Source organism: Papio anubis, chromosome 16 (assembly GCF_008728515.1).
Source record: "Papio anubis isolate 15944 chromosome 16, Panubis1.0, whole genome shotgun sequence".
NCBI classification, from domain to species: Eukaryota; Metazoa; Chordata; class Mammalia; order Primates; family Cercopithecidae; genus Papio; species Papio anubis.
In genome coordinates this window covers 51,601,777-51,626,575 of record NC_044991.1, presented here as the reverse complement: position 1 = coordinate 51,626,575, position 24,799 = coordinate 51,601,777, and the positions used below count along the sequence as shown (strand labels likewise).

The following is a 24,799-nucleotide window of genomic DNA, read 5'->3' as shown; positions in this document are numbered from 1 at the left end:
TGTGACAACATAGATGAAACTGGAGGATGTTCTGCTAAGTGAAATAAGCTAGACACATAAAGACATATGCTATATGATCTCACTAATATGTGGAACCCAAAAAAATTATTAAACTCATAAAAGCAGAGAGTAGAATGATGGTTTTGAGGGGATGAAGAAGGTAATGGGGAGATGTTGGTCAAAGGGTACAAACTTTCAAACATAAGAGGAACAGGTTCTGGGGATCTCATGTACAGCAGGAGTGGCGATGGGTGTGTTAATATGATAGTGGTAATCACTATACAATGTATATGTGTATCAGGTCATCATGGTGTACACCTTAAATATATTTAAACTTTGTCAATTAAATACTACATATATAAAATATAAATAAATATTTTTAAAAACAAAAAAAATCCCAGATATGCCTGGAGGCTCTCCTATTAGGTAAACTTGGTGGAGAGACCATAGTGCTCAGAAAACAGTGTGGAGCACGGGAAGAAAAGTAACTCAGAATACAATTCTGAAAGTGTTCATTAAAGCACACTCAGTGTAGAATTAATTAGTCATTCATTTTATGGTTAATCCACCTCACTCAGGTTATTTCAAAAAGTGGTAGAAAGACAATCACTTTCTATGTGAACAGAAAAGCTGTTCACATTAGGTTCCTTTTGTGGCTTAACTGAAGCTAGAAGCCAAATCAGCAAAACATGGGAATCGCCCAATTTTGATTTTTAATTACTGATTGATATGGTTTGACTCTGTGTCCTGACCCAAATAGTAAACCCCACATGTTGAGGGGGAGAGTTGGTGGGAGGTGACTGGATCGTGGGGACAGTTTCTCCCACACTGTTACCTGGTTCTTTGACAATGTGTGGTGCTTCCCCCCACAACCCCTCCTGCTGCCTTGTGAAGAATGTGCTTGCTTCTCCTTTGCCTTCCATCATGACTGTAAGTTTCCTGAGGCCTCCCCAGCCATGCAGAACTGTGAGTCAATTCAACCTCCTTTATAAATTACCCAGTCTCAGGTAGTTCTTTATAGCAGTGTAAGTCCTACATTGATGTAGGACATTAAACAAGAGTCAGTTGATCTAAAATTTAAAAGTGTTTCTTTTGTTTGCTGCTGAAAATGAAAGAGGACATGTGGGAATGTAATTCAGACATCTCCTGGTAGCTCCATAATGAAAATCACTTAAAATATATGACCGAGGTAAATTTTGGCAAATACATCAGTACTTAAAATAGCCAAATAGTTCTAGTTCTGTCTGATTCTATGTTTGGCACTTTGGGACACTGTATTAGCTCTCTAACTAAAGTGAGGTAAATCCAAATTTGCTCTGAACTAGATAAGAACACTCAAATAATTAGAGATCTTTTCTCCCTATAACGCTTTCATGAGAAATGAACAAGTAACAAGTAGATTTGATTTCCCTTTTCCTCTTCCTCCCTCACTCCCTCCTTCCCTTCCTCTCTTCTTCCTTCCCTGATTTCTTCATTCCTTCCTTCTTTACAACAACCACTCCATAATGTCTCAAATGGTAGAACAAATATAATACAATGTCTATATTTTTCCTGAATAACAGCTGGTTCAAAGATAATACTTGGCCATAAACATGTTTCTGAGGTTTTCATTATAGGAAGCTAACCAAACTTAAAATTTTGAAAAATAAACTAAATTGTATTCAGGGATATTTTATTATAATTGTGTATAAGGTACATATAAGTAAAACATAAAATTTAATTTGCATTTCACCTTTAAGTTTTAAGTTTTCACCTTTAAGTTTTAAGCTTTAAGTTTTCATGTATTTTTCATCAGCATTCATTCCTCACTATATTAAAGTAACTAACTTCCCTGGAGCTCCATCTTTTCTGCCTACTTAGTAGTTTACTTGTGTAATAAGACATTGAAACAGTAAGCTGCTGAATCAATACCAAGTCAGCAAAAGTCAACTGCAAGAAAAGCAGATCTATTGCTAACATTAATTTTTAAGGCATTTAATGAAATTATAGCTGTTTTCCCTAATGATCTTATAACTTATTCTCTACTCTGGATCAGACCAAATACTGCCCATCTGTTAGCCACTGTATACATGCAAATTGGTGTTTTAATAATGAATTGTTTAAACCAAAAAAATGACTCCCTAATAACCTAAAAATGATTAGTCTCACTTTGTAAAAAGACAGCTTACCTATTTGATGTACACCTACTGACATGAGTGATCTTAAGAGACTAATTTTCAGGATATAATAGTAATTGACAATTGTGGGAATTGACAATTTGGATTCTGGAACCTAAATGAGTTCGGTTTTTTTTTTTTTTTTTTCCCAAGAATTTTCTCAATCTCTATGCATTTATAAATAGAGCATATTCCTGCTTCCGTATTTTCTATGCTATCATTTCAACTCATTTTTCACTCCTTGTAGACCATTAAGTTCCACCACATCTTACCATTTCAATCTCTTACAGCGTTCTCCTTCACCCCACACTTCTGCTGAGTGCAAGGACTCTCTATCTCTTGCTTAAACAATTATAACAGCCTTTTAATTTATCCTTCTGCCTGTAATCTGGCTGTATTCCAAGCCATCATGCCCACTTCCACCAAAGAGATTTTTCTCAAAAGCAAAGTAAAGCCTAGGGGGAAAAGTCCAAATTCCTTTGCCCAGCAAAATATTGGCACCCCTTTCTCCTCTTCTGTGCAGTCATACTAAGCTGCTGATCATTTCTTTAATGCATCTTGATGTTTCATGCCTTTCTGCCTTTACCCCTGCTGTTCCTCCTGCCTGGAATTCCCTCCCCCACCTTGTCTATCTGCCCAACACCTGCTCAGTTTTCATGATCCAACTCAAGTGCTATGTCCTCCCAGGAAACCTTTTCTGACCTTCGGCTGCAGGTGGTAACTCTATTCTTGGTTCAATTTCTGTACCTTGTATAAACTTCTGTTTGGTTGATTTGTATACATCACCCTATTCATCTTTGTAGCTCCAGAAACTTAGCAGTGCTTGGAAAAGTAAAAGTCATTGAATGAGTAAATGAAGCAAGTGCAGCAGGAAATAGGTCTCCAAAGCCAACAGTTTTATTTCATTTGTGGCAAAGTGCCATTCAATTTAAATTCAAAGCCATTTTGATAGGCACAATCTCAGTTCAACAGAAACTCCGGTATTCATTTTGGGCTCCTCCAGAAGCTTACTGGATGACAAGAGTTCAAGTACAAGTAAGTTAGAGGGAGGTGAAGAAAACACAATTAGGGGAATGGGAAGGTGAGATAGGGAAGGGAAGGCAGCCTATGAAGGATGCATTCTTAAGCCAGTTATCACTGTGGCTGACTAAAATAGAGTCAGTTCGGATCATGCACCTCGGAATTACCCCTCCTAGAGGCAAATGGGTATTCATATGCTAACTCCCATTGGTCACTGATTGAGGGTTGCCCCTAGGAGATATTAATTCCCTAGGGCATCCGGCCAGCAGCACGTGGGCAGAATAAGCTGCACCAAGTGGGAAAAGCCCTTAGTTGGCAATCAGGTATGCTCTGGGGTGGTCAGGGCTGAGGGTGCTGTGGTAGACCTTGACATGGCAGCTACATCTGGTCTTCGGTGCTGTTGAGTGGTTATTGTAAATATAAGAGGATAAAATATGATATTTCTCATAATCTCTCAGCTCACATATATCTCAGACTGTTTGCTCAGTTCAATATTAATTAGGGAAAGGAGCAGAACCTTTTGTTTCCCATTAAGACAATTAGTGAAATATGTCCAGGTGAGAATATCCACTAAAAAACACTGTCAAATTGATTCTCTTGGGTTGCTATTGTCCAATTTGAGTATGTTGTAATCATAATTCTAAAGTCATTACCCTCAAACCCTTTTTGCCTTTGCCAAATTATCTCACCTGAATTAACAGGTAACCAAGATGAAAATAATTTACAATTTACAATTGGTCCCATTAAGGCCCTATGGAGAGACGCACATGACTAACAGCTCAGAGATAACTATGCCAGGCTGCTAGGATTTGTTGTGGCCCAACAAGCCGTGAAAGGTGTAGAAATATGCAAATCAGTAGATGATGAATGCCTAGGTATTAATTAGAACTTACAAATATATTATTCTTTTAAATTAAAATATATTAATTAGAACTTACAAATATATATAAAATATTCTCCTGGAAGATTTTGTCTTGTAAAGAAGCAATGACCATACAGAAATTCTCAAGCAAAGCCAATATATAAACTCTTCGTTGATTTTGTTGAAGTTCTCTAGATAACTTCAACTATTTAATGAACTATCCCAACCTTTCTGTTTCATTCCATAAATGAGATGAAGATAGCTGGATATGGAGGAGCAACATTGGGGGGTTTCCTGAAGATCAGCTCAGACAGAAACAAGATCTTATTTTCCTATTTTTACGTCACTAGAAATGCACTTGCCCATTCATGTTATTTTCTATTAGCTTTCCATTCAAAGTCCTACACATATACAATAATTGGTGTCCTGGATTGGAAGAGAAAAGAATTTTCCAATCTGTCATCTCCATAGAAATTCTTTGTCTTTGCAGTGCTTAGGTTTCTACTCCTGTCCTCTTTCAGAGTGAACTCTGAAGAAGCTGTGTTCCGGGTTGGAAGTGATGAGCTTCCAACAGATCACTGTTAAGTTCAGATGAAGAGGAACTCCCTAGCAAATTGTTACAGATAAGACCTTAGGTCCACCTCATTGGCAAAGAATCACCTCTGCATAGCTAGCTGTGTCCCAGGATGGAGGGCAAGAAACCAGGAAACAGAAAGGTTGGGAGACTCAGGTGATTTGCTGGGAAGAAGGTTATCTTGAGAATAAGTTAATAAAGAGGAAAAGTCTCAGGCATTTCCACATTTGAGCAAACATCTTCTAGGCAATAACTGGGCTTCTACCACAAGGGCTGATTTCAAAGATCCATTTGAGGATGAAAACTCCTGGCTATCATATTGAAGAAATTGAGAACATTTGCCAGATAAGCCCAAAGGGCCATATAGTGAGGAGTTGATCAAATTTATTGTTCAGGTGAAAAGTTGAGTTCTTCTAAGTCACCCCATTCCTACAAGTGTCGGTCATGTTTGCATTCAATTTTTTAAAGTCTCTCTTTTGACCCTAGCTTCCTCATTATTTGAATTTTTTTAAATAGCCAAATCACATATCCTCCAAAGCTACACCCCACTCTAACTCAGCTTTCTTTCCTTCTACTCCCACATCAACCCCACTAGCCTCCCTCCACTTCATTATTCTTCTATATCTACAATCTAAAAACCTCACTAAGGATCTGCAAACTCTTCATCTATTTGTTCCACACTCCTCACCATTATTTAAGACTGCAGACTGGCTTCTTCTTCTGAAAACTCCTCTTTTATGAATTCTAAGACAAATCACCATTGTCTGCTTTTTATTTTTCTGAACACTTTTTCTGTGACATCTTCTATGCACTTCCTTGGCATTTTTTTCCTCCTCAAATGGTTAAGCCTTAGCTCAGAAATCTACAACTCAATTCCCTAATCCTCCCCGTGAACTCCAGGCCAGTGGCTAATTATCACTCCAGAAGAACTCCATGAGGATATTTAACCAGAATTTTCTAGGTACTTCTAGAAAGAATCATCCCCGAGTCTCTCATCAGGCTTTTGCTCATAGTCCCCCATGTTAAGGGTCCCACTAGTTTTTGTTTTTGATTTTTTTCACCTGGGCTCCAATGACCCCTGATACCACTTCTGTACATAGTTACAAAAGCTAGGAACTGGTTCTATTACCTACAGTCTCTCACTATACTTTCTATACTGCGCTATTATGCTCTACCAAATATGAGATTTCTTTTTGTAACTTGCATCTCCAACCTGCCATTCCTCTGTAAAAACATTTCACTTTGGAGTAGGAGGCAAGAGTCCTAAGATCCTGTAGTCCATCACTTTTCAAATCTTTCTAGGTTGGATATTCTTTTTCTACCTGGAGATCCACAACATGAGCAGATCTACTCTTTTCCTTCCTCCGTGCCTGAGAGGCCGACCTCTATAGGCTGCAGAGACAGAGAGTCTGAATATTTAGTGTGCAAGCTCTGAATACTCCCCTCCTCTTGAGTATGAGAAGTACCTATGACTATTATGAGATGTTACACCTCTTATTGGGTTATGTTATAAGGTAACAGTGAAGGAATTTTTGCAGATGTAATTAAGATTCCTAATCAGTTGACTTTGAGTTAATCAAAAGACAGGTTATCCTGGGTAGGCTTAATATAATTATGTGACTCTTTTAAAACAGGGTCTAGTAGTCAGAAAGACAGTCTCCTGCTGGCTTTGATGAAAAAAGCAACCAAGAATGAGTTCCACAGCTGCAAGGTAGTGAATTCTACCAACAACCACCGGAGCATGGAAGAGAACCCTGAGGCTTATATGAAACTGCAGCCCCTGTCAAAACTGAATACAGCCTTACAAGACCCTGAGAAGAGAACTAAGTTCTTTCTGCATTCCTGACCCACAAAAACTCCAAGATAATAAAACGGGCATCAAGCCACAAAGTGTATGGTCATTTATTGCACAGCAATAGGTAACTAATATACTTGCTCTTCTGGTCAAATTAGGCCAATGAGAGTTGTCCACAGATGTTCAGAGAGTAAAACAAAAGAAAGGTTGACATATTTATTTGCCCTGCCAGTTCCCCGGCTTCTGTCAATGGCTTGCCTTCAGCTGTGGCTTTCTCCGGGCTCTAGCAACTGGCCCTTCTGTGTTCCTGGTTTGGCTGCCCAATGTAGGGCCACGATACTTCATGATCCCTTGCCACTTTCTCTCAATTCTGCCCATGGTTTTGTATAATGTTCCTTTGTTCAGCTCTTGTCAACTGCCCCTTTAGAATATGTCATCATTTCCCTACTGGGGCTCGGTCTAAAGAATAGTCTTAAAAATTTCTAGTATAGCCTTATCCCTATCCAACCCCACCTCCAAACTTGAACCACCTCTTTGTATTCCTCAAAACAACATCCTACATTTTTTTCACATGACGTCTTGACTTTGAGTTGTTACCACTGTATAGAATTGAGAGATCATAAGCATCGTGGGGGGAAAAGCCCAAAACTCCCAAAACATGAGTCTAGTGTAAGCTATGCCATTTGCTAGCCATGTGACTTTGGGAAAATGGCCATTCTAAGCACAGTTTCTTCACCTGTAAAATAAGGGTAGTGACATTCACTAAGCAAGGTTTTTGTTCCACATTTCAGAAGTGAGTTGCTCTTCATTAAACCTGTTGAGAAACTTGCTTCTCAACTCTCTTAAAGTTCTTATCTCATATGCCATGTATTTTATATTTATTTACTTGTAAACATGTTGCATTTCTTTCATTGAATTCTAAATAAATTATGTGCAGAGATTATGTATCTTTGTATTAACTGGAACCTAATAACATAGTGCCATGGACTTTGTAGCTGCTCAATAAATATTTGTAGACTGGGTATGTAAAAGGAAATACTATAGTTGACTCTTCACAGTCTAATTAACAGAAAGTCAAAACATTTTAATATCATTGACATGGTATGCAAATGTATTGGTATACGATAATTAAATAGTATGTAGTGGATATTTAAAACAATTGTACTTGGCCAATTTGGCCTGGCTTTGGCTTTGCATATAAATTACCCCACTCCATTCATCCTTCCTATTATGTCTAATCAAATGCAAAATAGGTAAACGTTTGAATGACTAAATGCTGCTCTTTTGCTGTGACTCCCAGTTCCCATGAAAAAAACTTCATGGAAGTAAAGCAATCAGAACTGGTGTTGGGTGTTGCACTAGTAACAAAGTGGTACTCATGCTAAAAAGCCAACAGGCTTCTCATGGGAGTCTTATTTTGAAGACTATAATTATTTTCCAGGAGCATATGTTCATTCAACCCATATTTTTGAAATCTACCAAGGGCAAAAGAAAATCACATAAGACAAACTCATCTTTCAAGACCCAGAACCAATGGCCTTAATTTGTATGTATATAGTGATACAAATTTGCAACTTTTTGTTGTCTTTACACATATCTTCTCATTTATTCTTCACAACCTCCATGAGAAGTCAACTGTTAGTCTCTACAGAGTATTCATGAGGGAGCTGAGGCTATGAGAATTTGTTACTGCCTTAGATCAGAGGTCCCCAACCCCCGGGCCATGGATGGTACTGGTCCATGGCCTGTTAGAAACCCCCAGGGTCAGGCGAGGGAGCATTACTGCCTGAGCCCCGCCTCCTGTCAGATCAGCAGTGGCATTAGATTCTCATAGGAGCTCAAACCCTATTGTGAACCACGCATGTGAGGGATCTAGGTTGCATGCTCTTTATGAGAATCTAATGCCTGATGATCTGACGTGGAACAGTTTCATCCTGAAACCATCCCCCTCAACCTGGTCTGTAGAAAAATTTTCCTTCACAAAACTGGTCCCTGGTGCCAAAATTGTTGGGGACCTCTGCTTTAGACTGACTGACCCAAGTGGTGACCTTTCTGATGAAATAGCCACTGTTTGGCAATCTAATAAAAGCTGGGTGAAGAGAAGGAGAAGGAGGAGGAGGAGAAAGAGAAAGAGAAGAAAGTCATCCAAAGTCCTATCTCTTAAAACTAGGCCATATTGCAAACAGAAGGCCAAAGAAAACATTTGAAGATACATAGAGTGAGTAGCAATCAGAAACTCTCTAAGTTCACACATGTTATCCATTTGACCTTCATCATGTCAGTCTGAAGCAAGCAAACATATATTTATTTACCCCAATTAACAGAAGAGATGACCATTTTAAAGTCAGTCATCCATGACAGAAGCAGGAATTGGAACCAAGGTCACCAAACTACATCTTGGACTATGATCAACACAGCTTCCAGACATAAGGTGTACATCTTAAACTGTGTGACAGTCTACTCAATGCACAAAATTCATTCTTCTTAATTTTTAAGAAGATGTAGTTGGTAGAAAGCAATGATCCAGATTTGGCCAACTTGGCCTAGTTTCTGATATAAATCACTTCACTTCTCCCATCCTTTCTACCACGTCTAATCAAACACCAAAAAGGAAAACATTTGATTTGCCTTGGCTCCAAGTTCCTGTAAAAAAAACTTCATCCAGGTAAAGTAAGTAGGGCTGGTTATAGGTGTCACACTTGTAACAAAGCGATACGTATGCTAAAAAGCAAAGAGGGTTTCTCAGGGCAGTTGCCACAGGTTTCCATGGAATGACAATTATAAGGTAGACGGATCATGTAATGCCTGCTGTGAACTTTACAATATGTGAGGATCACTATTTTAAGGTTAATATGGATAATGTTTGGCCTAGAAAGAACAATGCTGAATGCTAATAGCTACAGAATGCAATAAAATGGAATATCATGTGAGCTGAAGTGCTAAAGTAAAAGTTGCTGAAGTATGACTGTAAGCACTTAATTTCATCCACACACAATCAAATGCAAATTCCCACTATCTCTTGAGAAACTGGCAAGAAATGACTGAAATGGAATAGCAACAACCTCATTTATGTGGAATCATTATCTGGTCATTTTTGCTTTGTTACATAACTTGTCTGTACCCTCTGATGCACTTGGATTTGCAACTTCTACTAGTCCTTTCTTAAACAACTCCCCACTCCCACCTCTGCCGCTTCCACATTTGCTGGCAGATGCACCAAATCTGATAAATTCAGCAAGAATGAATTTCACCCTCTGAACTGAAAAACTTTGAATGAACCTTTGAAGAAGGTAGAATTGACAATGGTTAGTAGCAAGTGATATTTTCAAGGCAAACAGACACTCTCCCAAAGTATTAAATAACCCAGCATTCTGAATCACAGGTGGAAGGTAGCCATTAGTGAAGAGAGGAAAAAAAAAATACTTTGTCTCTATTTAGATTTGTCATTTCTGACTATTGCTCTTCCCTGGAAAATGGGTAGGTACAGTCATCCTGTACTTCGATCCCTAATCAGTGTTTGGAGACTATTTATTTATTCATGGACTTCTTTCTTTCCAGCGTTCAAACTCATTTCCACCACAAGAGGGCAGCCATCTCTTTAAAAAAAAAAAAAAAAAAAAAAAAAAGGGCCAAAATTTATGTAAGTTGTGCTTGGGACAAGCATTCAGTAAGTAGTTCCTCAGAAATCACACACCCTACATAAAAGCGATTTTGTAATGGGCAACACTAACATGAAACAGTGTTCAGAAGCGCCCATTCTCCCTCAGATTCTAAACTGACAAGGTTTCCACTTACCAAGTTATGAAGTTCTAAAGCTGCAAGACATCCTTGATGTCATCCCAGGAGATTTATTTTTTATTTTTTCTTCGGGTGCATCCAATAGTTACCAACTTTTCCTCATCTTTAAAGGCTACTTAAATCTCACTGAAGTTTTGTTTTGTTTTTGCAATCTAAGTAATGACAGAAACGACTGTTAACTTCTTAATTAAACTTGATAGGAAAGGAAATAGTTTCAGAAGCCTGTGTCTATGAGTAGAATACGTTTCATTGCCTAGTTGTTTGCGGTCCAGTGACTCTGAGTGACAATCAACTTCTATAGCACTTTTTTTTTTTTTTTTTTTTTTTTGGTCAGGAAATAAAGTAGCATGTTCCTGAATAATTCCCCCCACCCCGTTTTATTTTCCTGGTAGTCAGGCTTCCTCCAAAATACCTTATTTGACCTTCATACCTTTAGAAACAGCAAGTGCCTGATTCGCCTCTGTGGGTTGCTAATCCGATTTACGTGAGCGGAACCTGGTATTATTTTAGCTCCCCCACCGAAAAAATAATACACATGGATAATAGTTTTATTACCAGCTCCCGCTTCTGACTTTTTTCTCTCTGGTTTGCAGGCCCGATAGCTCTGGGAAAGCAGACCGTGGCCTTTTCCAAAAATGTTCTGCCCTTGATTTCGGGAATCATTTGGGCAAGCCTGAGGTGCTGTGCATGGGGGCTCCCGGAATCCTGGGAAGGCCAGAAAGCCTTGGCCCCAGACTCATCGTGCAGCAGCTCTGAGGAATGTTTCGGCTGAGGAGTGACTTGAGCGAATATTCAGCTGAGGAGTGACTTGGCCACGTGTCTCAGCCCTACTTCTGGGGGGCCTGATGGAAGAGGGTGGAGTAGAAGGTTCCAAGGTCCCAAACTGAAATTGTCCTGTATGCTTGGTTCACACAGTGCGTTATTTTACCTTCCTCTGAGCTGTTAATCGCCTGCCTCTGAGCTGGGTGAGATAAACATCACAAGGCACAAAGTGGTTGTACCATGAAAAGAAATCAAATCCCTCCCATCCATCCCTCAGGCTGCCACACACACAGTCTACGTTACACACATGTCACGTAAAGCAGGATGACATCCATGTCACATACATAGACATATATTTACCGAAATGTTTACCTTCGGTTGCATATGTTCTCATATATGAATATATAGAAATAGATGTACATACTTTTGTATATTGGATATATTTCTATAACTAACATGCATATGGATATGAAAATAAATGCATACACATATTTATGTAAAAGGAAATTTGCACACATGCATTTACATATGGAAATACATACATCTCTTTGTATTAATGTTTAAAAACACTCAATTTCCAGCCTCCTGTTTTCTTTTAATTTTCCTTCTATTCCGGGGAAACAGAAGCGTGAATCCGACGTCTATGCTATGCCAAAATGCGCTGTAATTGAGGTGTTTGTTTTGTTTTGTTTTTTGAAATTGTATATTATCGAAAAACTTCAAACTGAAAGTTGAATAACGGGCCCAGAGGGGAAATAGAGGCCAGACCCTGACCCTGCATTTGTCCTGGATTTCGCCTCCGGAGTCCCCGCGAGGGTCCGGCGCGCCAGCTGATCTCTCCTTTGAGGACAGGGAGTGGAGGCGCGAGCGCCCCCCTTGGCGGCCGCGCGCCCCCGCCCTCCGCCCCACCCCGCCGCGGCTGCCCGGGCGCGCCGTCCACACCCCTGCGCTCAGCTCCCGCCCGCTCGGGGATCCCCGGCGAGCAGTGCCGCGAAGGGGGAGGTGTTCGGCCGCGGCCGGGAGGGAGCCGGCAGGCGGCGTCCCCTTTAAAAGCCGCGAGCGCCGCGCCACGGCGCCGCCGCCGCCGTCGCCGCCGGAGTCCTCGCCCCGCCGCGCTGCGCCCGGCTCGCGCTGCGCTAGTCGCTCCGCTTCCCACACCCTGCCGGGGACTGGCAGCCTCCGCCGCACATCTGCCGCCACAGCCTCCGCCGGCGACCCGAACGTTCTCGGGGCCAGCGCCGCGCGGATCACCGGGGACCGCGAGGCACCCGCGCGCCGCAGACCCCGCGCGGGCTGGAGCACCCGGCAGAGCGCGCCACAGCGCCGTGGCCTCTGCTGCCCGGGCTGCGCCAGAGTCGCGGACGGGCGCGCAGAGCGCCGGGGACTCCGGAGCCGATCCCTAGCGCCGCGATGCGGGGCACCTACTGCAGGAGATCGGGGGCCTGGGAAGCGCCGGCCGAGGTGTGATCGGACCCCAGGCTAGTCACAAAGGGCATTTGGCCCCAGGGCTAGGAGAGAGAGGAGAGAGCACAACCACCCGCCTCGGCGGCCCGGGACTTGGCTCGACTCGCCGGAGAATGCGCCCGAGGACGACGGGGCGCCAGAGCCGCGGTGCTTTCAACTGGCGAGCGCGAATGGGGGTGCACTGGAGTAAGGCAGAGTGATGCGGGGGGGCAACTCGCCTGGCACCGAAATCGCCGCCGTGCCCTTCCCCGGACCCGGCGTCGCCCAGGATGGCTGCCCCGAGCCATGGGCCGCGGCGGAGCTAGCGCGGAGCGCCCGACCCTCGCTCCCCGAGTCCTGGAGCCGGCCCCGCGCGGGGCCACGCGTCCCTCGGGCGCTGGTTCCTAAGGAGGACGACAGCACCAGCTTCTCCTTTCTCCCTTCCTTTCCCTGCCCCGCACTCCTCCCCCTGCTCGCTGTTGTTGTGTGTCAGCACTTGGCTGGGGACTTCTTGAACTTGCAGGGAGAATAACTTGAGCTCCCCACTTTGCGCCGGTGCCTTTGCCCCAGCGGAGCCTGCCTCGCCACCTCCGAGCCCCACCGCCCCTCCACTCCTCGGCCTTGCCCGAGACTGAGACGCTGTTCCCAGCGTGAAAAGAGACTGCGCGGCCGGCACCCGGGAGAAGGAGGAGGCAAAGAAAAGGAACGGACATTCGGTCCTTGCGCCAGGTCCTTTGACCAGAGTTTTTCCATGTGGACGCTCTTTCAATGGACGTGTCTCCGCGTGCTTCTTAGACGGACTGCGGTCTCCTAAAGGTAGAGGACGCGGGCCAGGGGCCGGGGTAGGTGGTGGGTGGGAGGGGGATTTGGGCAGCCACTGCGGCAGAGCCATTCCTTACGTCCAGGCCAGAAGTAAACAGACCCCTTTCCAGTCCACGTGCAACGGAGCCCTGCGGGGTGCCCCCTTCCAGCTGTCCCCGGCGACCATCAGCCTCACCCTCCCGGCCCGCACTCTTCCACCCCTCTTTCTTACCCTCTCCCCGGAATACTTTTGGAGCTGTTAACACTTAGATGAGGTGTTTTGTTTATTTATTTATTTTTAATTTTTTTTTTTTTTTGAGTCAAAGAAATCTCTTTGAGAGGGTAGCCCCTGGGTTTCACCCGTTAGCTGAGAACCTGTCCACCCTGCCATGGCGATCTCCCTTCTTCAAGTATTTCTGGGAGACTTGGTTTCTTTACTCAGAGCCCTATCCCATTTAGAAAAGTACTAGGAGTTGGGGCTCTCCCTTCTTGTTTCCAGAAATGCGAGGGGTCAGTACTGAAGAATCACTTGGTGCTGTGTTTTTAACAGCTGACACGTGCATTAATAGATATTCACCATTTATGTAATCCCAGGAAGATACATGAGTATCTTGACTGTACTACGGGGATGCAGGATGGAGTTGCCTCTCCAGACACCCCTGAGTGTAGGGGCGTGGGACACAAGTTGTAAGTGGCTTCAGAAGTTGTGGCCTTGAGCTTACAGGGTCTGGAAGTTATAGGGGTGTGTGTGTGTGTCAGGAAGTTCTATACAGTGCCTCTAAGGAAGTCACATGCACCATTTGTGTGTGTTTATATGCCAGAGAGCGCTCAGCGCTCTGCATTTGGGTTTGTATAGGGGACGCAGGGTGTCAGACCAAGCGGTGGTTCTCCCAGGTTCCCGGCATTGGCAGTCAGCGCTGTGTTACACACAAAAAAGTGACAGTCATTGGCGCTGGTTTGGTTGGGAGGGGAGGGCAAACCCCAAATCTTATGTTAGACAAGTTAAGAGTTGGATGGGAGCGATAAATCACCTGGTTCTGGAACTTGGGGCCCTTCATTATCCCAAACATTTGAGCTTCGGTCGGTCTTACCTAGACTTGCGAGTGTGCCAAGCCAGGAGGGCACCCTGGAGGAGGCACGCTAGCCAAATGGGAGCCCGGGCCGCGGGGGCGCGAGGGGGGAGGACTGGGCGGGGAGCTCGGGTGACTCACGTCGGTCCTGTCCGCAGGTCGACCATGGTGGCCGGGACCCGCTGTCTTCTAGCGTTGCTGCTTCCCCAGGTCCTCCTGGGCGGCGCGGCTGGCCTCGTTCCGGAGCTGGGCCGCAGGAAGTTCGCGGCGTCGTCGTCGGGCCGCCCCTCATCCCAGCCCTCTGACGAGGTCCTGAGCGAGTTCGAGTTGCGGCTGCTCAGCATGTTCGGCCTGAAACAGAGACCCACCCCCAGCAGGGACGCCGTGGTGCCCCCCTACATGCTAGACCTGTATCGCAGGCACTCGGGCCAGCCGGGCTCACCCGCCCCAGACCACCGGTTGGAGAGGGCAGCCAGCCGAGCCAACACTGTGCGCAGCTTCCACCATGAAGGTGAGGCATGGAGCAGGGCGTGGGGGCGGGGAGTCACCCTGCAAAGCCCTCCACCTTGGGCAGACTGCAGCCATCCCTATAGAGGCAGCTTAGCCAGGGCGCCAGCGGACGTTTCCACTCTTGCTTCTGTACTATGGTTTCTGAATCTGATTTTAACTCACTGCTTGTGTGGTGGTGGAGCCAGGGATTCCCCTTTAGTAACTCCGCACCCTCTTCCTGGCTTGCAGCCAGAAGAGCTACTCCTCCCGGAAGAATTGGAGAGAAATCAAGTGATGGGGAAGATGAGGGCAAAAGGCATGCCCCTAGTCAGCTAAACGTGCAAGAATTCCACAGAGGGAAAAGGAGGAAAAGGGAGGCAGATTAAGATTTCTTTAAGTCTGTTTGGAAGCTTTTGCTCTATAAATCTGCTGCTTAAGCCAGGGTTTCAGGGTAGACAGAGCCAAGGGCAGAGTTTTCAGAGATAGTATTGAAAAATCAAAGCCCAGGGCCCCAAAGTCTTTCTAATTTATGGTTGATCTGGGCCTGGTGTGGAAGATTTTGAATCCCAATCTAATCCCCGTGGGAGATCAATTCTACAATCAATCTTATTGTTTCCACAATGACTTTCTTGTCCTGTGCTTAAATCCGAGATAGGCTCTGAGTAGAGACAAGGCAAGCCTTCAGATAAAAACGTTTGTAGCAGCTGCCTGTTTTTTTTCATGTGCACTGAAATGTGGATTTTTTTTTTTTCTTTTATGATACTACATGTGGTTTTTCTAAGGTGGGATATTTCTGCTTGTTTCATCAGAAGGGCATTTAGTGGACTGGAAATGTTTTACAGCAGCTGTTGAGATCTGCTGTACCTAAGTTCTTAGAGCAATTAGTCAAAAATATGTTCCACTTCAGTTCTTTTTCTACATTTTTAAATGCCTCTTTGGCTTAATACATTTAAAATAGAGCATGGGTTTCTTCAAATCCTAGAAAAGAGTACAAAATTGGATATCACAGAGCAACCACTTGAAGGATATTTGATGGGGTTGGGAGTGAAGTTCTCTTTCTTGCCTTTCCCTGCTTAGGTGGTAAATTTCAAGTGGGAAATTTACACTGATAATAGACTAATCAGCAATGGCACAGCCAGATGTTTTCTCCCAGTGTGAAGGATGACTTATACTTGTGAGAATATCTGTTGGTAATGGGAATAAGTCCCAAAGGCAGGTCACATAGCAGAAGATACTTTATCATTGAGGCAGCTATACATTATGACAGGGACACTGCATTGATCATCAGTTCATGTACAAGCACATTTCTAAGTGAGGTGCTCTCTGCTAGCAGAAATCAGATTTGAAAGGCAGTAAGATCTCACTCCACTCTTTCAGAATTCATTCAATGAAAGCAGAAGTACCCTGTTGTCATATGGAAAATTTGTGTGTATGTGTACATTCTGCCATCTTAACCCTGAAATGATTATAGATCCAGCTAATCATTCCCAGTTAATGCTGATTAGAATACTTTTTGTTTTGTATAGAAATGTAGTAAGAATAGCTGTTTTAGAAACCTCTTCTGGAAATTTAGCATAGAAGCTCTTAACTTTATTTTTAAGGCCAAGAAGATGCTGTGTCTCTGTTACAACTTAAAAGGAAGATCATTTAGTTAACACCTAAAATATTCCATTGTGTGAGGATTTTATCAATGATGTCTGCATATTCTCATCATTCATCTAGAAGTGGTTTGATCAAAACTAAACAGGCTACACATTATTAAACTGTGTTATTTTAACTTAAAAAGCATGCTTAAGTTTATAAAGTCAGAATTTATATCTTTGTGAGTGTAAATGTTACCTGAGAAACAGTACAGAAGTTACCAACTTGATTAAAATCAACTTATAATAACTTCAGTTCTTAATGCACTTAGATAATGGAGAAAAGCTATGTAATTTTGCCCCAAATTTCAACGAATCCATTTCTTGTCTCTTTATGACTAATATATCATCCTTAGTCTGGATGGATATAGCACTTTTTTCAAGACTAATCATTGTTGTATAAACCCAGGATTTGCTTTTTATAAACATCCTTGTGCCATGCATGCTACTAAAAAAATTTTTGGTAAACCATGTGATGAAGGTTGCTGGCTCAAGAACGGAATTTAGTTTCTACAGCATTAATGAGCATTTATTTGATAAAAGACATAAAGACCCAATCATAAGAATTACCTGTTGGGTTTTCTTTGTGGATGTGATCGGATGGTTTGGTGGAATTACTGGACATCATGATGGCATTCTTTCAACCAATATGAGTATAATGCAACCATATCACAGAGGATCTGAGACAGAATTATCAGTTGTATTTTTCCTGTTGTATTTTGTCTAGTCCTTTCTCCAATGGCTTTTATTTGGGAGGATATAAGCTTGCTAAAATGTTATTGTTTTCAAGGTCATTAAAAAGTGCTTCAGCTACATAGGCCTTTCGAAACTGCCATTGAACATAGAAAAGTCACTTCTGCAAGTGGAAAGAGTGTTGTGGGCATTGCTTTAGTTGGAAACAAGTTGACACTGGTTGACTTCTCTGGCCCTCCAAAAAGTCTTTATGCTTTTTTGTCAGATGGGAATATAGAAAGACCAGGTGCTTGTTCTCCTCACTCTGAAGGACACAGTCTTCTTTTTACATGAAATAACTGGATTATTTGCCTCTATGACTGAAGCTTTCAAATAGAGATTAACCCTCTTTCCACAAATACAATTATGAAAATATCCGTATAATAGAAAAGTTCAAGAAACAACTATTGCTCTTCATTAGATATTTTGTGGAACAAATTCCCAGTGCAAACAACAGATTTGGACACATAGATCCACCAAAGTCGATACTTCCCTGGTATGGTTCCCTAGTGGTCCCAGGTATTTCATTGTCATTACAGAGGCCGCATTAAGTAGGAAAGTTACTCTATTTGGAAATGGTTGTTGAGATTGAGGCTTTGGTGTCCAATGATACTTCCTTGGCACTGACATTTTCCATTCCACCTCTTTTTTAGTGGTTCCCCTAAATTTCTCTTGATCCCTTTGCAGTGAACTATTTTGTCTTCTTAGACTTGCTCTTTGTGTATTTTCACAGAGATAATGAGAGAATACTTCATTTTTCCAAAGGTGTTGCTGTTAAGGGTGGGCAGAGGCCAAATCAGGGTTGTTGATGACAACCATGCTCTCTATTCCTTTAGTTGCCATTTCCTTTGTTGTATTTTTTTTAAATGGAATATTTTTAACCTTTTGTATTTGATATTTTTTTTTCCTTGATCAGTTCTCTGTTATTTTATTATCTGGAAAATCTTGTCTATTATACTCGGCCTCTTTCATTCTGTGTTACGGCAGTGACTTCCAGCCTTACTGATTTGCCAGAATATCCCCAGGTTTTGTTGTCGTTGTCGCTGTCTTACTGGAGGTTTTTTAGCCCAAAGTGTGTTTTAAAATCCTCAAAGCATAATGGTAACTTACTTTTTTGCTAAAACTTACCATACTTTATTTAGAACGAAAGGGCAGCCACAAAATAGCAGCAGCTCCCTATAAAAGAGACATGTTCCAGTGGACCCCATCACTTTTCTGCTCATTTCTGTCTGTTCTGTCCATCATACCTAAGTTGTATATTTCTGTTCATTTAGTTGGGACAGTACTCATCCAATGTTATCATTGTACTAAATATAAATGTGCCCCTAATGGTTTTGACTTTTGCTTCAGTTTTTGAGTCCTCGTGTATGTTAGGTAGTGCCGTCTATTTGTGCTGGCTAGTGCCGCTAGAAATTTGGGAACTGGCTGGGCATGGTGGCTAATACCTGTAATCCCAGCACTTTGGGAGGCCGAGGTGGGCAGATCACTTGAGGTCAGGAGTTCCAGACCAGCCTGGCCAACATGGCGAAACCCCATCTCTACTAAAATATAAAAAAGTAGCCAGGTATGATGGCACACGCCTGTAATCTGAGCTAATTGGGAGGCTGCGGTGGGAGGACTGCTTGAACCTGGGAGGTGGAGGTTGCAGTGAGCTGAGATTGTGCCACTGCACTCCAGCCTGGGCAACAGAGCGAGACTGTCTCACAAACAAAACAAAACAAAAATTGAGAAACCTGAGAACTGCAGTAGATTCAATGACATATATCTACTCTTAATTTGCTAGCTCTGTGACCTTAGGGAAGTTACACAACCTCTCTGAACTCCAACTGTTTCATTTACAAAATGGAGACAATGAGTGTTTTTCTCAAATTGGTTTGTTGTGAAATAATTCATATAAATCGGATAGTGGCAGAATACACTCATAAAAAGGATTCAGCTATCATTATCATTATGACTTCTTTCGTTAATGTTATAGCCTTCCCTTCTCTAGGGAAAAGGAGGCCAGAGTGGACCTAGGCTGGCTGAGAGAATTCAGCTGTCTTTTGAATTATTTTAAGGTAGATCAATGATTGACGTAGCATAGATTATTGAATTAGGACTTCATTTTTGGAGGAAGGGTCAAATATCATTGTTGTCTTATTTTTCTTCACTTTCTCACATTTTTGCAGCCATAGTTCCATCCATTTGGTTAAGAACTTAGGAGCTCAGAAACTTGGGTCAAACATAGTTCGTCATCCTCAAATCCCTTAAGAACTTCAGCTTATTCAGGAAGGGATATTTACAGAAAACTAGCAATTGTATCAGTCTCCAAAAAAGCATATATTACTTGAGGATCCCTGTATTTTTGGCATCCTCAGGGTTGCTGTGATAATTTAGAGAAGGTTCGTTTATTTAATTGACTTTAAAATAGGTTTTAATTTTTGTACCCCTTAAGAAAAGATTCGTACTCTGCCCTGGCAGATTAAAGAAAATGATGGTATATTCCCTAACCTTGGCTGGTTACTTTCCTGGGTTTGAGGGTTTCTGTGAACTTCTAACTTACCTCTGTGACCTGTCTCCACAATCAGGGGTGTTGCAATGGATGCTTTTGTATTGAGGATGGGATCTTTCAAGAAACAGATTCACTGAGGTGCAGTGGGAAGGTCAGAGAAAGATCTTCGTATCACCTATTATTATTTGGTAGTGTATTTTTTTCTCCTTTCTTAAGGCCACTAAGTGATTCTCCTTTGCTAAGGCTACAAACTTCCACCGAGACCTTGAACCGCAGAAAATTGCTGTTGTCTGTGTTTCTGGTCAAATAGTGGCAATTTTATATGATTCAGTCTCGTCATTTAATTTTTTTGGAGGTTATTATTCTATCTCATACCTTTTTTTATACCCATCTTCTTAACTTCATTTACCTGTCCCTCATACTTGCCTTGTAGCTTGTCCCTTCACTGTCATCATCTGGCCATGTGGGTGTGTACGTGTGTGTGAGAGAGAGAATGTGTGAGAATGTATGTTTCTTTATGGATTGGGATTTAGGGTTTTTCTTGCAATTGTGATTTCTCTGGGCACTTTTGTTAATATAACTAGTCAGTGAATGCTCTAGATAATTTTCCTTGCTTCCCCCTCTTTGAAAGAAAAGAGGTTCTTCTTATGTGTATTCTTATCAAATAAGCCAGCAGCTCAGGTGGGCTGGCTGTGGTGTCACTGGGATCTGAGGTTGCTGACTTTTACCTTCTTGGCTGAAAAATTACCTTCAGCAGAAATATCTGAATTACAAGGAGAAGGAGAAAGAAAGAGGCTAAACACAGTCCTTGGTACTTGTTCGGAGCCACTGAGAGGAGTCCAGGTTCAAAGGGTCGGAAGGTTATTTTAATGATTGTGGCTGGCCTAAAGTACCATTAGCTTCCAGTGGAGTTTAGAATGTGGATGGATCCTCAAAGGTATTCCCCAGAGGTTTGGATTAATAGGCACAAGGGACCCCTAAAGGACTCTATTGGCCTGATAGTCCCCATATCCACATAGAAGAGCTTTAGAAGAACCTTCTGTTCTGAGACCCTGGCTAGGCCCACCGAGAGCTGGTCCATTCAACTCTTACTCATTTGCCACCACTAATGGTTCTTCTATTCATTTTTATATTATTTAACAAAAAGGCCCTTTAAAAAGGCACCCCTCTGTCAATCTACACTTGAATAAGGAAAACATCCTACAAAACCTTGACACTTCAAGTGTGGTCTGGCAGTTCCCAGAATCCCCTCCTCAGGAGTTGCTAGAAATGCTGAATCTCAGGCATCTCCCCGGACCTACTGAATCAGAGCCTGCATCTAAAGCTTTACGGTGTACAAGCTGTTTGATGTGAAGGCTGAAGTTTGAAAAGCACTGCATTAAAGCGTTACTCCATAGTTTGGTATACACTGCCCCGATTGAACTTGGTGTGTCCACTTAGCTTGCATAATGATGGTTGCTTTGATGATGAAGGCTTATATAGGTAGATCCTTTGAGTGAGTGATCTGACATGATTCTCCTTTGCTAAGGCATCTAGATTCAGTGCACAACTTATAGCTGTTTGTCTTTAGGGGAAATACAACTGCAAAATTAATAAAAAAAAAACAGAGTCTCTTAGGATAACATGGAACTATGGCAAAATAGATTTTGTTAGCACTTGGGTAGGAATTCTGAATGAAGCGGGCAAATTCTGTTGGCAGTGAAATGATAGGATGTGGTAAAGTTAGAATAAAATAAACTTAAATATCTCAAACTCTCATGGTATATACTATCAGTTTAATAATAATGTTGTACCTTTGATGATTTGCAGACTACAAGCATTTAAGATACTGTATTATATACTACTTGCTCGGAGAACAATACTTCTTAAAAATTGAGATTCAGAAATTTTAAATCAGACAAAGCTTTTGTGCATGGCCCACTTAAATGGCTATTTTGAAATAATGATAGTGGGTATAGAAGGATTATTCTGTAATAGGATGAGACTGTTCCTCTTGGTATGTAAATCATAATCATATTTTCATAAATTTTTATCATTTTTTTGGTTTTGTGTCCATCCTGCAGCCTGTTACTGGGTAGGTACATGGTTTTTAACATGGTTTATCTTTCAAAACTACAAAGGCATTACAAACAGAAGACAGGTCATTTATTTTTCTTCCAAAAGCGTCTAAAGTGAGATTTTGATATTTGAGGTCATAAAGAGGTGAGAGAACTGACAACAGTTGGGGAAGCTATTTCTCTTGAAATTGTTTGGCCTTAATTGCTACAGTGTCCTAGTACCACCCGTACGTTTCCAAAGAAGTAGATCCCTGTAAATGCCTTTGTCTCTGGACTTTTGAGTAAAATAGTAGGGTGTGCTTTGCAAAATGTCATCGTTGATGTTGAGTTTCAGAGTCTTTAATTAGGAAGCTGAAATCTGTATATCGAGATTTGTAAATCATCTAAATTGCAGAGTAATGTTTTAGAATACTGCTTAAGGGATTGACATTAAAGCCTTTTTTAAAAAAGAAATGCAATAATTTCCTCAAATCCTCACTCATTAGACCTCTACTAACTATAGTGCTGACTTTTTTTTTTTTTTTTACCCTAAAGTCTGGAATTCCAAAGAAATGCTTCACCATTTCCCCCATTATTATAGCCACCTGGAAGCAGTATTCATGTATTAGATCAAAAACACAACAAAGAATTATGAAAGGTTGTTTCCTGGTATGCAATGCATGATGACATGAACTTACAGAACAGAGAGAAAGGAGGCTCCGTTTTTATTTAAAGAGGAAATTTTTATGTTCTGTGACCGACTTTTACGTGGGTTAAATCAAATCCCACAAGGAGGTTTAAAAATTTTCGTAGATAATCAAATGTCATTACTTGGTTTACTGAAAGACTTTTGTTTTTTCTTCCCTGTTTTTCTCTATCAAATCAGAATCTTTGGAAGAACTGCCAGAAATGAGTGGGAAAACAACCCGAAGATTCTTCTTTAATTTAAGTTCTATCCCCACGGAGGAGTTTGTCACCTCAGCAGAGCTTCAGGTTTTTCGAGAACAGATGCAAGATGCTTTAGGAGACAATAGCAGTTTCCATCACCGAATTAATATTTATGAAATCATAAAACCTGCAACAGCCAACTCGAAATTCCCCGTGACCAGACTTTTGGACACCAGGTTGGTGAATCAGAATGCAAGCAGGTGGGAAAGTTTTGACGTCACCCCCGCTGTGATGCGGTGGACTGCACAGGGACATGCCAACCATGGATTCGTGGTGGAAGTGACCCACTTGGAGGAGAAACAAGGTGTCTCCAAGAGACATGTTAGGATAAGCAGGTCTTTGCACCAAGATGAACACAGCTGGTCACAGATAAGGCCGCTGCTAGTAACTTTTGGCCATGATGGGAAAGGGCATCCTCTCCACAAAAGAGAAAAACGTCAAGCAAAACACAAACAGCGGAAACGCCTTAAGTCCAGCTGTAAGAGACACCCTTTGTACGTGGACTTCAGTGACGTGGGGTGGAATGACTGGATCGTGGCTCCCCCGGGGTATCACGCCTTTTACTGCCACGGAGAATGCCCTTTTCCTCTGGCTGATCATCTGAACTCCACTAATCATGCCATTGTTCAGACGTTGGTCAACTCTGTTAACTCTAAGATTCCTAAGGCGTGCTGTGTCCCAACAGAACTCAGTGCTATCTCGATGCTGTACCTTGACGAAAATGAAAAGGTTGTATTAAAGAACTATCAGGACATGGTTGTGGAGGGTTGTGGGTGTCGCTAGTACAGCAAAATTAAATACATAAATATATATATATATATATATTTTAGAAAAAAGAAAAAAACAAAAAATCCCCACCCCAGTTGACACTTTAATATTTCCCAATGAAGACTTTATTTATGGAATGGAATGGAAAAAAAAAAAAAACAGCTATTTTGAAAATATATTTATATCTACGAAAAGAAGTTGGGAAAACAAATATTTTAATCAGAGAATTATTCCTTAAAGATTTAAAATGTATTTAGTTGTACATTTTATATGGGTTCAACCCCAGCACATGAAGTATAATGGTCAGATTTATTTTGTATTTATTTACTATTATAACCACTTTTTAGGAAAAAAAAAAATAGCTAATTTGTATTTATATGTAATCAAAAGAAGTATCGGGTTTGTACATAATTTTCCAAAAATTGTAGTTGTTTTCAGTTGTGTGTATTTAAGATGAAGAGTCTACATGGAAGGTTACTCTGGCAAAGTGCTTAGCACATTTGCTTTTTTGCAGCGCTACTGTTAAGTTCACAAGTTCAAGTCCAGAAAAAAAAAAAAAAAGTGGATAATCCGCTCTGCTGACTTTCAAGATTATTATATTATTCAATTCTCAGGAATGTTGCAGAGTGGTTGTCCAGTCCATGAGAATTTACATCCTTATTAGGTGGAATATTTGGATAAGAACCAGACATTGCTGTTCTATTATAGAAACTCTCCTCCAGCCCCTTAATTTGCGGAAAGAATAAAGCAGGATCAATAGAAATAATTAGGAAAATGATGAACCTGCAGGAAAGTGAATAATGGTTTGTTGTTCTTCTTTCCTAAATTAGTGATCCCTTCAAAGGGGCTGAACTGGCCAAAGTATTCAATAAAACATAAGATTTCTTCATGATTGATATTGTGGTCATGTATATTTAAAACTGATATCTTGTGGCCCTCATCAAGAGTTGGAAATTTATTTGTATTTTACCTTTACCTCATCTGAGAGCTCTTTATTCTCCAAAGAACCCACTTTTCTAACTTTTCGCCCAACACGCAGCAAAATTATGCACATCGTGTTTTCTCCTCACCCCCTGTTTGCTGACCTATCAACTTGCTTTTCTTTCCAAGGTTGTGTGTTTGAACACATTTCTCCAAATGTTAAACCTATTTCAGATAATAAATATCAAAGCTCTGGCATTTCATTCTATAAAGTCCAACCTGTAAGAGAAAATGGTGCATTTGTATAGTGCTCACAATGATGACCTTGTGTTTGCATTTTTGTTTCTGAAGTTAATATTTTAGAGGGGGTGGGGGAAAGGTAATGAATGGCTGGAAAATTGCAGGCAAGTTATTTGATAAGTCATATTTGCATCAAAGGTGTTACCAGTGATTTAGTATTTTTCAAATGAACTTCTTTCGGGCAGAAAGATGT

At 41.7% G+C, this 24,799-nt stretch overlaps 1 protein-coding gene across 1 annotated transcript; it reads left to right on the top strand.

Moving 5' to 3' along the window:
* Nucleotides 1-12,041: 12,041 nt before the first annotated feature.
* Nucleotides 12,042-24,564, top strand: BMP2 (bone morphogenetic protein 2). Its single transcript, XM_031656556.1, has 3 exons — nucleotides 12,042-13,226; nucleotides 14,440-14,792; nucleotides 22,556-24,564. The coding sequence occupies exons 2-3, from the start codon at nucleotides 14,447-14,449 to the stop codon at nucleotides 23,398-23,400; spliced, it is 1,191 nt and encodes a 396-aa protein (XP_031512416.1). The 5' UTR covers nucleotides 12,042-13,226; nucleotides 14,440-14,446; the 3' UTR covers nucleotides 23,401-24,564.
* The last annotated feature ends 235 nt before the right edge of the window (nucleotides 24,565-24,799 follow it).